At 45.8% G+C, this 16,012-nt stretch overlaps 1 protein-coding gene and 1 non-coding gene across 4 annotated transcripts in view; both read left to right on the forward strand.

Moving 5' to 3' along the window:
- SEMA5A (semaphorin 5A) overlaps positions 1-16,012 on the forward strand; it is a 417,033-nt gene that overhangs the window by 335,093 nt on the left and 65,928 nt on the right. For all 3 annotated transcript variants that reach the window (XM_039842786.1, XM_039842784.1, XM_039842785.1), the window contains 3 exons: positions 1,048-1,165; positions 10,190-10,371; positions 14,225-14,368. In XM_039842786.1, coding sequence (XP_039698720.1) covers positions 1,048-1,165; positions 10,190-10,371; positions 14,225-14,368 — 444 coding nt within the window. The remainder of the gene's footprint in view (positions 1-1,047; positions 1,166-10,189; positions 10,372-14,224; positions 14,369-16,012) is intronic.
- LOC120586495 (5S ribosomal RNA) lies at positions 8,030-8,148 on the forward strand. Its single transcript, XR_005648719.1, has one exon. It is a non-coding gene; the product is annotated as a 5S ribosomal RNA (ribosomal RNA).

A 16,012-nucleotide genomic window follows, 5' to 3' on the forward strand; every position in this document is an offset into this window, starting at 1 on the left:
CCCTGCCCGCCTTGGCCCCTCCAGGGAGAGAATTCCCAGGATCCCCAGGTGTTCAACGCCCTGCTCGCCTGTGGGGTGACCTTCTGTATCATTTCGGTCATTGTATTAGTCACTGCTTCCTCCCTCTGCACATCTGCCTTCTGTTATACTTGTAACATAGGAATCAAAATCTTGTCTAACGCCCATTGTGTACAAACTCCTACAAACAAAGCTGAAACGAAATATCCACCTGCTACAGGACTTCTGATAGAACACGTTGGAGGTTATAGACAGAGCTAGATTAAGCTACTATTAAATTGAAAATTTTAATACATGTTTAAGCCACGATGCTCAAAAAGAAGACTTCCTTATTTTTTTAAATCCGAACTAACTACGTTGCAGGGTTTTGCGTGTATTTGCTTGCACTTGGGCCAATTTCATAAATGTTATTTCTTTGTGTTTTCATCAATAAAATAAAAATAATACCTTCCTCATTAGAGCTTTTTAGGTGTCTAAATGATATAATAATTTGATATACCACAGTAGGTGTTCAACAAGTAATATCTATTATTAAGGTGTTGATGAGAGCAATGGTAATATGATTATGGTGATGATAAAGAGATAATAATAATAATAATACCTCCCTGTAAAAGTTGTTTGTGTCTCAATGATATAATTTGGTATGTCACAATAGGCGTTTGACAAACAATGCCTGTGTTTAAGGGGACAACAGTAATGTCGGTGATGGTGGTGGTAACAACTAGTATTTTAGAGCATCGCAAAATTCTGAGTTAGCTGTATCAGTGACACCAAAAGGCTCCCGTGGACACAGGTAGTCATTTGCCCTCTATCTTAGAAAAAAAATGTAGATATTTCAATGAAAATTATTTAATTCAAATCGGGTCCTGCTGGTGTGTGCAAATAGCCGAGTTCTCTCAGGTGCAGACCGAAATGCTGTTTACATAGCTGGTTCCCATGCTGGCTCGCGAGGGCTGGGCTCACCTCAACTTGCACCTGCCTTTGCAGGGGAAGCCGCCTCTCTGCTGACCCTCTGGTGCTTGTTTCTAGTGCCTGCATCGGGGCCCAGGACCCATACTGCGGCTGGGACGTGGCAATGAAGAAATGCACAAGCCTGGAGGAGAGCCTGAGCATGACCCAGTGGGAGCAGACCATCTCCACCTGCCCCGTAAGTGGCCGCGTCCTCGGGCTGCAGAACACACCGTCCGGGGAACCCCGCTGCCCTGTGGTCACACCCCGTGCATGAACGATGTCCACACGTTATCATGTTTGACCCTCTCCTGCACACCCAGTCTGTGCTCTCTCAGTTCAGGCGACTCTTAGCTTGCAGGAGAGTCACCGAGACACAGGCATAAGCTCTGCGTCTGCTTAGAAGAGAAAACGGAATGTAATATCTCTATTTTATTCTTGAATTTTTTTTTCTCTAGAGTTTGGTGTGGACTATTTCACCATTCGTAGCATTGATGAAATAGGAACATCCACACCCATCCATTTCCCCAGGGAACTATAATTCCAGAAGCTGAGATAAGCAGAGGTTTTCAAAAAACAAATAGACATTACCCTTGAACCCCACGTGGTACAGTCTTGTAGATCCTGCTCAGGGTCATGGCAAGGTCGGGGAGGGAGGGCTTCATGCACCCTCCCATGGTGACTTCTGCAGAATGAGGAGAAACTCTCTTGCATTTAGAGTCAGACTCCCTGATCCAAGAAAACAGATAGATCCCTCATTTCTCTCTGCCGATTTATCCGCTCGGGTCCTCACTTGCAGGAGCCGGCTTGTCGGTTTTTCTCTTTGTCTTTAGAACCCTTATCGACCACTCTCACAGTCTTTTTTCCATTCCCAGAGAATATAAGCAACAGCTCTTTGCTCCCACACATTTGTAAGTTCATTAAGTCGCCTTGCTGCGGCATCACTGCTGATCTCTGTGAGTCCGTTCTGGAATATTTCTGCAAGACAGGGGTGAGAGGGGACATGACACATTCCGATATTTGAAATCCATGCTGTTTCTTCGATACTGAACTGCTCGAGGCGTGTGAACAGTCAGTCTGCTTCCTGTTAAGGCGCCTGCTGTTCCCATTATCTAAAGCCCGTGTTCACGACGCTTGCCCTTCCATTTGTAAGTGGGAAAACCAGGCCTTGCGATGTTAGGAAGGCCGGGGCTGTCGAAACCAGTGTCCTTCCCCAGATGTTGGCACGTGATCAAAGCCTTTCACAGCAAAGGTGTGTATATAACCTCAGCAGACTCTGAGCAAAGCTTCGCAAGGGAGTTCGGGTTATTTAGCTTCAGATCTCTCATTTGGGAAGCAAACTTTTCTGCAGTGTCTCTTGAAGTCGATTTTAAAAATGCCAGTGTTTTTATTCTGAGTCCCGTCCCATGTCTCAGCAAAGGTGCTCACCTTAGATTCTCTGCAGCTAGGGAAAGCCACGTGCAGCCTCTGCACTGCAGCTCTGGTGCACGGACACCTACTTTAGAAGAATCGGCACATCTTGTAGGTGTTCAACTTTGAATTTTTAATGATCAAAAGGGCAGAAGAATACAATAGCAGTTCTTCTTACATAAGGAGCCACTGGTCTAGGACCCATGATTGTTTTAGTGCAGCAGCCCCCAACCTTTTTGGCACCAGGGCCCGGTGCTCCTATGAGAATCTAACGCCTGAGGATCTGAGGCGGAGCTGAGGCGGTGATGCTGGCGCTGGGGAGCGGCTGCAAATACAGATGGAGCTTCGCTCACTGGCTTGCTGCTCACCTCCTGCTGTGTGACCCGGTTCTTAACAGGCCACCGACTGGTACCAATCTGCAGCCCAGGGGGTGGGGACCCCTGTTTCAGTGGATGTCTGAGACATGCTTAATTGAGTCATGGGAAAGATACACTCACCTGCTTGGTTTGTAACAATATGCATCTAGTACATTTCTACAGTCAAAAAACGGAGAGGATCTAGTATTTAATAAGTGACCAGAGGATTGTCGCTGACGTTGTCACTGCTTCTGGGAGGACAGTTACTGTTATAACCCACGAAGGTCCGAGGGTGATGTGAATTTGCCCTCACTGTCCCTCCACTGACTCCGCTTTAAAAATATAGTGAGACGTGGTCTCTGATGCACTGTCTGTGAAATACACATAACAAGAGATTTTTTGTTTTCTGCTGCAAGATGATTTCATTATATAAAACCATCCCTATGCTCTCACCCTATATATTGTGTCATATATCAAGATACACTTTTAATAAGTTACCAATATGGAAAGCATCTAACAGCAGAGAATAAATTATGTCACTTAGCGCAAAGCACAGGAAATAAAACCCTAGACTTTTCTGATATGTGTAGGCTACCATGTGGAAAATGGAAAATCCCATATTACCCAACTGCTATTTTAATTATACATCCTTTTCTACGAAAATCTTAGAAATAAATGAACGAGATGAAAATTATTAGCATTTATATAGAGCAGTCTTAGATATGTTTAAAGGTTATTAAAAATGGAATTTACTTCTATATTCTTTTTTTTGGACTGAAATGGAGAAAAGCTTAATTTTGTTGGCAAATCTACCATATTTCATCATTTCTGATATGTCATGAAGTATACTACAGTTTTATAAGAAAACAATGTCGCCATGGATTGCAAGATGCCAATTGATTTCAGAGACGTCAAATATATATATATATTTGTACATTACATATGTACATATATATATATATATTTGTATATATATGTATATATACACACACACACACACACACATATATATGGACATATGTAATGTATGTTATACATATATATCTTGCAATCAGCTAAATGCTTTTCTTTCTTTACCTACATATCCTTATCCAAAGGAAATTAAGCTTTATAAGGTGAGGGATTTTTGAATGAGACAGAAGCATCCTGCGCCCCAGTAGGATAATGAGCAGAGTCCCGTTACGTGCTGCTCAGTCAAGCCAGAGGGATGCTGAATGTGCCAACGGTGACATCACACTCTCCTGTGGGGACCCACCTTGTAAAGCTTCACACACCTTGCACAAACGATGTAGCACAACTGAGCTCCCTGAAGTCAGTTGCCCCTCGCGCAGAGGCTGCCGTCTGTGGCTTAGATCCTTAGCCCTCCAGAGAGTTCAAATAGGTGATGGGACCCCCAGAAGCTTCCTGGACCCTCTGCAGCTTGAGACCTATTTCCCACCAAAGGGTCCCTGTTTAAGAATGCTCATGGATTTCTGCATCTAGGAGACAGGGCAGTAGTAGACCGACATATTGATTAATGTCCTGTTTGTTTCTATGCATGTAACTGCAAACGTTGTTCTCAGTTTAAGAGATATGAAGTGTTGATCTAGATCTAAATCGACATATCCAGAGTGGTTCCAATAATATATATGTCCTACGTGACTTGTCACGTTGTTTAAAAAGGAGAGCATAGTCCCGAACCTACCTGGGCTTTATGTATGCACGAACGCTGTCCCCATCCTTCGCGGGCACATGATTACCAGCTTATCATGTCATGTGATATCATACGCTGAGTCCCTGTTCCAAAATACGCCTTGCAATCATTAGCAAACTGCACACAGCAAATAAGCACCTATGGGTCTATAAATTTTGTAATGTAATCTACTATAGATATTTTTGGCAATTCGAGTACAATTATTGGCCCTACACTGTTTCCTATTGCTTTGCACAGGGCTTTAAAAATAGGGATGAGATTCTAGGATAATCATGGTATTTACTGAGCATTTACTATGTATCAATTCTCAGACTAAATATTTTATGTACATTATCTTACATAACAAGTGTTACATAAGAGTTGATTTAAAAAAAGAAGTCTACTGTAAAATAAGGAAAAGGAATTTAAGGTTAATTGTGTGTCTAGACCATATGCTCAGTGCCGTGTCAGGCAATTTTCAATGGGTTGTCTCATTTAAGGTTTTTGATGACCCTCAAAGATAAATGTCACTGCTTTCATCTTATAGATTAAAGAACTAGGACTCAGAGCCAATAAATAAAGATTGCTTCTATTCACCCATCCTATCAGAGGCCACACAGCACTCCAGCTTAGTTTTCTTCAAAGGTGTTATGTTTCCTTTGTGTAATTCATCTATAGAGATAGACTTAGGGATGAGAGTGAGTTGATGTTATAACACAAGACAAGCCTTTTCAAGGACCGTATCCAATATCCTGTTTTCTTACAACCTCTGACAAAAGGTACATGCAACTTTGAAAATAAAGAAAGATCTTTTAACTTCTGAAAAAATATCCTAATAGAAAATATAAGACTTCAATATAGTCATTAGAGAATGATGGCTGGAGGACATTAATGCCTAAAGTTAGGCTCCAGGGACCTCTGTATTCATCAAATGCATCTATATCCTTGGTTAGTCGAGAATTAATGAATTGAACACAGATGAATCAAAACAGTATTATGGATTATGCTTGCTAACGAAAACTGCCTCTTCCTTGGCTAGCTCTTAGAAACTCATTATTTCCTAGGTGAGGGGAACCTTGCTATTACAGAATTGGGGGGTGCAAGTATATGAAGCTGAATTCCATGAGACTCCCATCAAAGAAAGATCTAAGAATTTCATTACAGAAAAAATTGGCTGAGATCGTAGGCTCTGGACTCAGCTTGTTTAGAATGATCTTGAGTCTTTTGCAACCAGCGTAAGTATGAGCAAATTGAGCTACATCTGAGACTGTTTTCCTACCTGTAAAATGGGATGTAGACAGTGGGGATGTTGGGAAGATTCCAGGAGTCGATACGTGCACATCACTCAGCTCGGTGGCTGCATCCTCTAAACTATGTGTGGTTTGCTCTGGTACTCAGTGTTTAATAATATCAAGCGCATACTCCAAGTAGAAAGTTGCCTGGCAGAAACCTAGAAGTTAGCACAATGATAGAGAATTTCTTCTAGACAGCTTTATTTCTGTTCAAGGAAAGCTAAGAAAATTTAAAAATATTTACTCAGATAAAAAATTGAAGCAGCAGAACCTACCCCATTATTCACAAATCTGTTTCCGAGGCAAATTCGCAAACTATGACACTCGGGGTCGAAACGAGTGTGCGGTTAAATGCGATGCGGACGGCCCTCCCCCACGTTATTGTATGAATACTGTACGTGCTTCTTGCTCTGACATTTAATAGAACCAACAGCAATGTCCCTGAATTGAAAATAGTGCCCCTCAAAGTCTGCAGCTACCCCTCATGGCTGAAAAACGCAGCCCCCCTTCTTCTGCTGCTGAGCCCCACCACGGCACACTCCCAGTAACGATTGGCCCACAGCGGCTCCTTACCTTTCCAGTGCTCTGGTGGCTCTAACTGCTCTATTTTTCTTCCTCGTTCCCCTCCATTCTTTCCCGAACCGTCACTCCAAATTCTTCTTTTCTTGCCCTGCGTAGCTCTTTTCAGCTCATCTTGCCGGTCCATATACTTAGAAAGGGAACATTCAGAGCATCTCTTTGCCCGAGGCGCTATAATCTTACACCAGTGCTCTAAGTGGGAGAAGGAGAGGGTTGAGTGTCTAGTGACGTGGGTCTTCTGGGTCTTCGCTGGAGGTGTCCCCAGGGACATTTAGCAATGTCACATTGCTAAATGGTTGTCACATCCTGAGGCGGGGGGGATACTGGCATCTAGAGGGTGGAGGCCAGGGGTGTCAGTAGACACCCTCCGATGCACGGGGTAGTCCCCATGACAGAGAATCATCCAGCCGAAATGTCAGCAGCACTGAGGCTGAGGAACCCTGGTCCCCTGACAAGGAAAAGGCAAACCAATCAGCATTTCCAATCACGCCTTCCAAATTGCTAGCTGTGCAGTCTTTGGCAATTTTATAAAAATCTCCTTATAGTTTACTTTTTCTCTAAAAGTAGTATATAAAGGTTTTGTCCAATGGGACTGCATTTACCTAACAGAAATTGAATTTCCCATGAGCAGAGCCTTAAAAATGACTGTTTTCCTGTCGATGATGGGGACGCAGCAGTTTCAGGGCTGATCCTGCCCAGTTTAGGGAGGCGCTGGTGAGCGGCAATCTTATTTCAAGCCTCCTCCTGCTCCTGGGAACACAAAGCATCCACCACATCCTCCCATCACAGAGCCCAAAGCGGGAAGGCCGAGAAGGAGCAGAGCATCTTGCTCGTAACTGAAGGAAAATAATTTGTGGAAGCCTCTTGCAGTGTCTTCTGAGTGTCACTGGCCGGAATCAGGTCACATGATCGTTCTTAGACCCAGCCCTGGCCCGGTGAATGAGGTTGCCACGCCTGGCTTAGAGCAGCCGGGATCTGCCCCCTGTCCAGGGCCTGTCCCGTTCAAGGTCATGGACACTCCTTGGCGTGGGTGCCTGCGCCCCAAGGAGCGCTGAGGGATCATTCCCGTGATGACGGCGGAGCCCGTCCTCCAGAGCGCCTCTTTCATAAGGCTCTGGCCTTAGGCTCTGAGTTTCCCTGCAGGACAGTTGTATTTTAGGGAGCACGTGGAGTAAAACGGGAACCTCGAAGCTGTCAGGAATTGGGGCAGCCACTCGAGCTCCTCTTCTCCATGTCCATCCGCCGTCTGTCCGTCTGCCGTCTGTCCGTCTGCCGTCTGTCCCGTCTGCCGTCTGTCCGTCTGCCTCGTTCTCTTCTCGTTCTCGGTGTTCCTGCTCGTACCTTCCCTACATTCATTTCTTTCCTCTCATCCTACTGATACATCCAGCTGCCCCGGCTGAAAGTTCGACTCGTGACCCGCGGTTCCCTTTCCACGAGGCTTATTTTTTCAGTTTGCCAACGTCTATATTTCCATCATAAAATGTCCTCTCCGGGCATTCTGAACGATTTCTGTTTCTACCTTCATTCACTCAGCACCATCAAACGGAAGGGCAGTGTCCCATTAAGCCTATCACGGCAGTGATGTCAGTAGCTGTGCTGGTCTGGTCGGCCCCCATGCCCCCTCCCCACCCACTCTGCTCCAAGGGCCTGACCTTCCTCCCTTCCAGACTGTTTTCTCCCCTCCCAGGCTTTCTTGCTGTCTTGTTGTCTTGGGGGTCAGTCAACCCAAGGCATGGACAGGAGGAGGGAGACTGGTCTATGGCCATGCCAACCTGAGCAAGCCTGATCCCATCTGATCTCGGAAGCTAAGCAGGGTCGGGCCTGGTTAGTACTTGGATGGGAGACCACCTAGGAAGACCAGGTGCTGTAGGCATAAAAAAAAGGAGGTGGGAGACTGGGCTGCTTCTTCCTTGCCCTCCTTCGGCTCAGGCCCCTGCTCCTGAGGGGCTTCATGCCCCTGCAGGCACCCCTTCCCCAGCCCCACCCCTCACTCAGCACCGCCGCCCCCAGCCTCCACCCCGTCTTCCAGACAGGGGAAGCCTAGTCACAGCTCCCCGCGTTGTCCTTCGTGGTGGCTTCAGCATATTTCGATGGTTCCCTTAACCCAGCCCACAACGCCCACCCTTCTCCCCAGACGGCCTTCACTGCATGTTCTTCAAAGCGGCGTGCACTGTGGCTTCTGTCTCCTGCCAGGGTCGGCCTAAGTGCGATCGCTTAAGACCTAGATCTTCGTCTCTGTGACTCCACCTCTATCATGACATCATATGATGTTTCATACTTTGTGAGGCTCCCTTTTCCTGACACTCCAGTAATATTCGAGAACCTTCTGGCTCCTTCTGGGCTGGGCTGGAATCTAGTCTACAGAAAAGCAGGCCTGTAGAGGAAGAGGAAGATTTGTATGTAAAATTTTAGGGCGAATGTGTTAAATTACATAGATGTTAATATTTTGAGGAAATGTACAATTTAGATTTTTTCTCGTTATTTTGCTTTAAAAATTTACTTTTAAGCTCTAGGTTTTTGCACTATTTCTCATGAGCTATGATGTGTGTGTGCATGTGTGCGTGACTGTATTGTGTGTGTGCATGTGTGTGAGTATATTGTGAGTGTGAGTGTATTGTGTGTGCATGCACATGCTCATGTGTGTGAGTGCACGTGTGTGAATATATTGTGTGTACACACGTGTGTGTGTGAGTATGCTGTGTGTACATGCACACATGTATGTGCATGTGTATGCATGCGCGTACACATGTGTGAGTTGTGTGAGTATGTGTGTGTTCGTGTGTGTGTGTATTGTGAGCACGTATGTGACTGTGTGTGTTAGTGTGTGTATTTGAGTGCATGAGTGTGTGTGAGCATGTGTGCATGCCTGTGTTTGGGGTGTTCACAGGCAGAACCTCATGCCCCTACATCATACACAGAGCAGCCTGGTACCACGTGACACAGCCATGGTGCCACATGACACGATCCAGTCCCATGCTCTGACAAGCCCTCTTTCCACCGTTCATGTACAAATCCAGTCAATGAGCCAAACCTGTCAATACTCTGAATAAAAGTCGTGAAATATTTTCAAGTGAAAATGCCCCCAAACAGTAGAAGCTTCTCTTCTTCTTATGCCTCCGTGAGAACTTCTGCCCTATTCTCTCCCCACTCCCAACCTGCCAAACAGCGACCTCTGTGCTGGGGGCCAGGTGGGGAGGCTGCCCATCTGCGGGCACTTGAGGACCGAGGTCCCTGTCGTCTAGATCAGGTCTTGTCTGAGGAAGAGCGCCGTGTGGATGCTTGAGGGAAGCACATGAAACCGTATTTGGGTTTGGGAAGCCAAGATGGAACTCAGTATTGTTACCGTGTGATCCGTGCTGCATTTTTACTTCTAATGGGCCTTTAACGAGACTGAAGTCACTATGCCAGCCCCTTGACAAGTTACATGTTGTCCGTTTGAGATGACATTTGAGGCAGGCCAGATCTTAAAGGACACCTAGCTGACCGATCCTTCGTTTTCTGAAGGCGCCTACAAATGCAGCAGGATTTTACACCTGTGATTTTTCACTCCAGTTCTTGCTCCTTGGGTTTCTCGCATTAGCTGCCGCTCGGGCCGTCGCCTGCTGGTCGGGCCGTCGGCTCCCTTTTCCCTCCCTTCTCTCTCTGCTCCTCCTCCTCCTCCTCCTCCTCCTCCTCCTCCTCTCTCCTGGCTCCTCCTCTCCCTAGCCCTTCCCCCCTCCTCCACTCCATCCATCATCATCTCCACCGGGGACCTCAGCTGCTTTCTTTTGAAATCCGTCCCCGTCCGTCCCTTTCGTTGTGATATTAACTCTCCTAAGTGGGTTCTGTCGTCGTCGTGCGAGACCTTTCGTTTTCCTCCGCGATGGTCGCGGCCGTGACCCTGTCTGACACCCTCCCCTGCGTCTGCGTCCTAGACGAGGAATCTGACCGTGGACGGCCACTTCGGCGCCTGGTCCCCGTGGTCGCCCTGCACGCACGCGGACGGCAGCGCCGTGGGAACCTGCCTCTGCCGCTCCCGCTCCTGCGACAGCCCGGCCCCCCGGTGTGGCGGCTGGCAGTGCGAGGGCCCCCGCATGGAGATCGCCAACTGTTCCAGGTGCGTGGCTCCAGCTCCCGGGGTCCGGGGGTGGGGGTGGGGGGTGGAGGGGGCGTTCACTGTAACCCAGACTGCAGAGGAGTCTGGGGAATCATGTGCCACACAGCTCTTCCCATTCGAGAAAAAGACAGGGACCCTTAGCACGTCAAACTGCGTGATCTATGGAAGGAGATTTTAAACTCTAGATTATAAATCTTAACTTCTTCCTAGGTTCCTCATTCGATTAGGAAAAATTATGCTAAATGCACAATATTATTGGCTTGTTTCTGGGGGAACATCCATTTCGGGTGCAATCCCTTTCTGGAATCTATGGACAGATAGCCCCTTACTAACAAAACTCAGAGCATCAGTTGTGCCCTGGCACAGCCCACTGGGCCGTTCACAGCTTTCTCTTTGTTTTGACAATGTCATTAGAAGCGAGAGATACAGGCATACCCTTCCTTCTGACCTCACCATTAGGTGGTTCCTGAGAATGAAAGCAAGTCTCAGGCCAAATTTAGGCCCACGCACAAAACCGTGACACAGCCTGTTCTTATAAATGTTAGCGTCCCGGCTCCCTGTCATCGTAGACATGCTGAAATTACTACACACGTGAGTGGCTCACATAAAGCAGATGTGAGCCCCTGGCAGCCGATCAGCCAACCTTCTAGTCCGACCACGGAAAGCATCTTCTGTGATCACGAAGGAGAGCCCCCAGCAGCCCATCTACCCTTGGACGCCAGTAAATCCATCAACCAAAAATTACCCTGACAGCCCCCATACTGACGTGGCACATTACAGAAGGAGCGTGCAGTATTTGAAGCAGCTGCTTCTGCAGTGCAAGCACCAACACCGGATAGTTTGGGTAGTTTGAGAAGCTAACCACCTACTCCTGGAATCGATTCTCCTGGGTCTGTAAAGCACAGATCTGGGGTCGTAACCAAAGCTTATGTGTCCACACATGTCCACAGCTCTCAATGGCAATGTTTGTCCTTGGACGTTGGGCTTTCTGAAGCAGTGGGGTCCTCACAGCTCACGGCCCCCTAAAAGAATGTTAATACACTAGATGCCTCCTCAAATACCTAATTTCTTTTTTTATCAAAAGTTTTAATATTTGCAGAGATATGATTCCTATTACATCACTATTTAACTGTGTAAATGAAACCTAAATTCCATAGTGATTGGATAGCTACCTTCTCATTTTAAGATTGACGAGCGGACTCTAATAATCAGAAATCTTCTGTTTCTCCTTATTTCTTTCTATTTTATTCTTTTCTAATCCCTTATAGAATCTTATCCTAATATATTATGTTTTTATGTTTGAAAGTCTTATATTGGTCATCCTATCATACTTTTATGTAACTATCACAAAAACAGATTATGTAAATGGATTAAAAAAACTTTTATTTCTGATAATCATTAAGCTTTATATCTTAAATACGTATTCCAAAAATTAGCACATAACCTAAATAGCATTAATATTACACATTTTTGACAAATAACGATTTAACATAAAAAAACAAGAACGTATTGGAAATTCATTCCTTAATGAAATTATTTTTAATTCCCAATCACTGTTCTTATCCAGGCAGAAATGCAACTTCTCGCCTGAACTGGGCAGGGCTTAGCATCGATTCCATTCTTATGTTTTATTTTCCTAGTTCTAAGTGCTAACGGGGGCCATTTACATAAGTAAATGGAATTGTAAGGTCATAACATTATCACTCACTGCTCTGAATTCTTTCCAAGTTGTCCGCCAAAAATATGGTAATCTAACATCAAAGACTGCTTGTAATGCCTTGTGTCAGCTGATGACCTGTTTATGTTGGCCTTCAATTTCTTTGGAAGCAAAACACTGGAAAGTACCTAATCCGAAGACTGAATTTTTTGCTCAGTCAGTACTGGCCAGTACTTCCTCAATTTGTGCAAAGTACTTCGAAGAGCCTTTAAGAAGACTGATCAAAGGACTCTAAATTCAACCTGTTCTTTGCATGCAGGCACCTTGTTTAACCCAATACACTGAGAAAGTGTTGGAAAATTCAAAACGTTCCTAATGTGATACTTTTTGCGAGTATGATATTTTTGATTATATGCTTTATCTCATCACATCATTTAAATATGTTTTCTCAGTACGTTGGAGGAGCAGGTTAAAGACATTCAATTTATGAAAAGAAATCCAGAATGTAAAGTGATTAGCTAAGCCAGACTTTGGTTTTAAACTAGGGCCAAGTCAGATTTACTATTGATCAGAAAAATCTGCTTTCATTTTATAATTAAAATAAACATTCGAATGTGCATCATCATGTCACCCTGTTACTTCCGAATTACAGTTCTTAGTGAGGAAGGAGGGAGAAACAGAGGGGTGGAGGAAGGGAGGGAGGGAGGAGAAAATGAAGAAACATAACTAGCTAATAGAAAGGCAAGAGGCCAAGGGAAGGCCTGCAGCCTTGACAGGAGTTTGTCGTCTGAGTGCATCGAGTCTCTGCAGCCTTCCATCTCTCTTACCTGCACCTTCCTTCATGGAACGTTCTCTAGGAGCAAAGCCTGTGTTTGTCTGGGGATGGTCAGGAGTCCCCCCTTCAACAGGAGATGTGTGTTCAGGAAGTAAATTGGAAGATGCTCCAGCATCGACCTCTGTGAGGGCAGGAAAGAGTTAGAACCTTGGCTGCGGGGGCGGGGGGACTGTACCCTGTGCCACAGGCCCAGTGAAGAGCTCTGCTGAACACACCGGGAGCTCTGCAGCTGGGACCAGCCCTGATGGCTGTCACACCCTCTCAGCTGAGAGTCACAGCCACCAGCACTCTCAGCAGCTGGAGAAAGGAGTGCTTTGTCCTCAGGGCGCACCCGTGGCATCCACTGCTGTGCTTTAGAAGAAGCCACGTCCTTACTCAGAGGCTCCCTCCGCTCTGTGGTACATCTGGGTCCCCACAGCCGACTCAGTGCGGGGGTCACTAGGAGGACCATTCAAAGAGCGTGATCCATTCCTAGGTTTCCTGTCCCCTGCTTGTTTTGTCATTGTTTGTTCGATTTTTTTTACAACTATTCTCAATTTGTTCCTCTGTCCTCTACACCTATGACACCATGACCACAGCAGTATTTTATAGTTTAAAAGCTTTATTTTATATTTTATGAAAGTAGTTCATTTTATTTTTTTATGTTTTTATAGATCTACCTTATTTTATATATATAAAATATATATATATAAACATATATATAAAATAAGTACATAAGTATATATAAGTATTAATAGACATAATTGGCAGTCCTTATTTATACTCTGTATCTTTGTCAAATTACAAGAAAATAGCCAAGAAGCTGAATTTAAAATGTCCTTCCTTCATTTTTAATAAAGTTTGTTTTAAAGCTTTGGACATTACGGTGTTCTTTCGCATTATTTAGCAATATCAATACCATCGAGGGAATTACTGATTTTCATTGATATTAATAGATTTCAAAAGTAAGCGTTACGTATAGTTGCAGAGGACTATTTTTGTTCAAATGTGGACAAAAGATTATAAAAGCATAAACGAGGTTCAGAGATTCATCTCTAATTGCTTTTCAATAAACTCACGTTATATTTTTTCTAGATTTACACTTTCATAGCTAAAGTTTCTTCACAGTTTCTAACACAGCCCATTTTGAATTATTGACAGAGCACTGACCACTTGACTCTCACATTTCCTACTTTGACTCTAAAATCAGATGCCTGAGAGAGAAACCTGGCAGGAGTTGAGATTCCCAGGACAGAGCACATCCAGTCCCGCGGCCCCCAGTCAGGGGGTCCACGTGGGCGGGGGGGACGCGTGGAGGTGGAGGTGGCGCAGACAGACTCCGAGCCGTCGGACTCAGCGACCCCGCTGCTTTGTCTCCCCAGGAACGGCGGCTGGACGCCCTGGACCTCCTGGTCGCCCTGCAGCACCACCTGTGGCATCGGCTTCCAGGTGCGGCAGCGGTCCTGCAGCGACCCCACGCCGCGCCACGGCGGCCGCGTGTGCGTGGGGCAGAACCGCGAGGAGAGGTGGGTGCCGCCCCGGCCCGCACCTCCACGCTCACGCTTCCGTCATGCCCGCGTGCTGGGCCCCCGCGCTTTTCGTCGGGGACCCAGCCTAGCTTCCCTGCCGCGTCCCTTTCTGTTGAGCCGACTCGTCCTCTGCTTTCCCTGCGGTCCTCTGAGTTGGGCCGTGGACAGCACCTCGCGGCGCGCGTGCGCGCTGGCGCAGCCGAGCCGGTTCCAGGGGAGCTGGACATCCGTGGCCCGGGGGCACCGCGGTGCTCGGCTCCCCGGACACGCAGCTGTTGTAAGTCTGTTGGAGAAAGATCCTTCTTGTTGAATTCGACCAGATTAGTCTCAAAACCCACAGTTCTCTGCAGGACCTCAGGCCATTCTGGGTCCAGGTGGGAACGGTCCGATGGAGTGGCTTTCGTCTGACATCGGCAGCTGGAGCGTAGGCGAGAAGGCGTTGGAGGTCTGGGTGATGCTTTTGACCAGCACACACTCGGCCACGGACACGCGCTCAGGAAGGCGCCTCGCACCGGGGCAGGGCACGCTCTCCCGTGTGTGTTTTAAGCTTTCGGCACATCATGGGGACATTTTCGTTCAGTCTTGGGTTCAGTTTATTGCTTTTTATAGAATCAGACGTTTGATTTCGGCTTCGTAAAATCTACGGTTGTGGTGGTTGACTCTTTCTCGCATATTTACGGTACATTCCCCTGTATGGTCACTGGGAGGATTTCCAAGGAGGTGAATTTCACATTCCTTTCAGGATTCCTATTCTGCCAAATGCACGTGAACTTATTGTATCGGTTCATGTGAAACAAAATGGTTTTCAATATCTTTACAATAAAATGTAGTAAGGCTGGTATCTGATGATATAGATTCACTGGGAGCCTCATAAAAACACTGGATGCAGCTATTTCCTGTAATTAATATTTATATAGACAAAATCAACGACAGGCTTACTGATAGATAGTTCTCTACTAGTTATTTAAAACAAAACAACCGGAGGAAAGCATTCTTTTCTTTCTTTATTGTGTTCCTGAATCACCAATTAGGATTTCATTCCTTTTGACTCAGAGGGAAATGAAAGATGATTTTTACAAAGCAGGGTAAGTCGTTTTTGAAGTAGTTTCGCTAAAATATTTTTGCATGAATCTGGAATTTCTGAGCCAACACCAGTTGATAAGTAGGAAAGCTGATTACGGGAGAACGGTCTCCCAGCTTTTTCTCAGCCTTGTAAGATTTAAAATTGGTTGGAATTTTTTAAATGCTACATGACATCACATAATCCAGCCCATTGAGGAGGCAAAGCCGCCTTCAGATGTGTGAAGCCATCCCTCGAATCACGGCATCTCCACTTACTTAATACCTGCTGTCACTTTTCCCCGGCTGAGCAACAGGAAGAGTCTGTTTAACTGTGTGGTTCACAGATAGGTATGTTCAGTAGCCAATTCTGATTGTTCTCGAAGCTTCGCGTTCAGGAGAAGCTCAGGATGGCTAGTGTGTTTGGAGGACTTGCATTTAAACCCTTCATTTTTTACAGAAGAATCCCTGACGTGGGCTAGATGAATATTTGGTTGATGAAGGAAATTTGGATTTAAGTCATGAATGAATAGGTGGTAAGAACAGGGCCTAAGTAAGATTTTTAGAAAATCGAAGCCTCCC

This window comes from Pteropus medius, unplaced genomic scaffold, assembly GCF_902729225.1.
Source record: "Pteropus medius unplaced genomic scaffold, Ma_sr-lr_union100, whole genome shotgun sequence".
Taxonomy (NCBI): Eukaryota; Metazoa; Chordata; class Mammalia; order Chiroptera; family Pteropodidae; genus Pteropus; species Pteropus medius.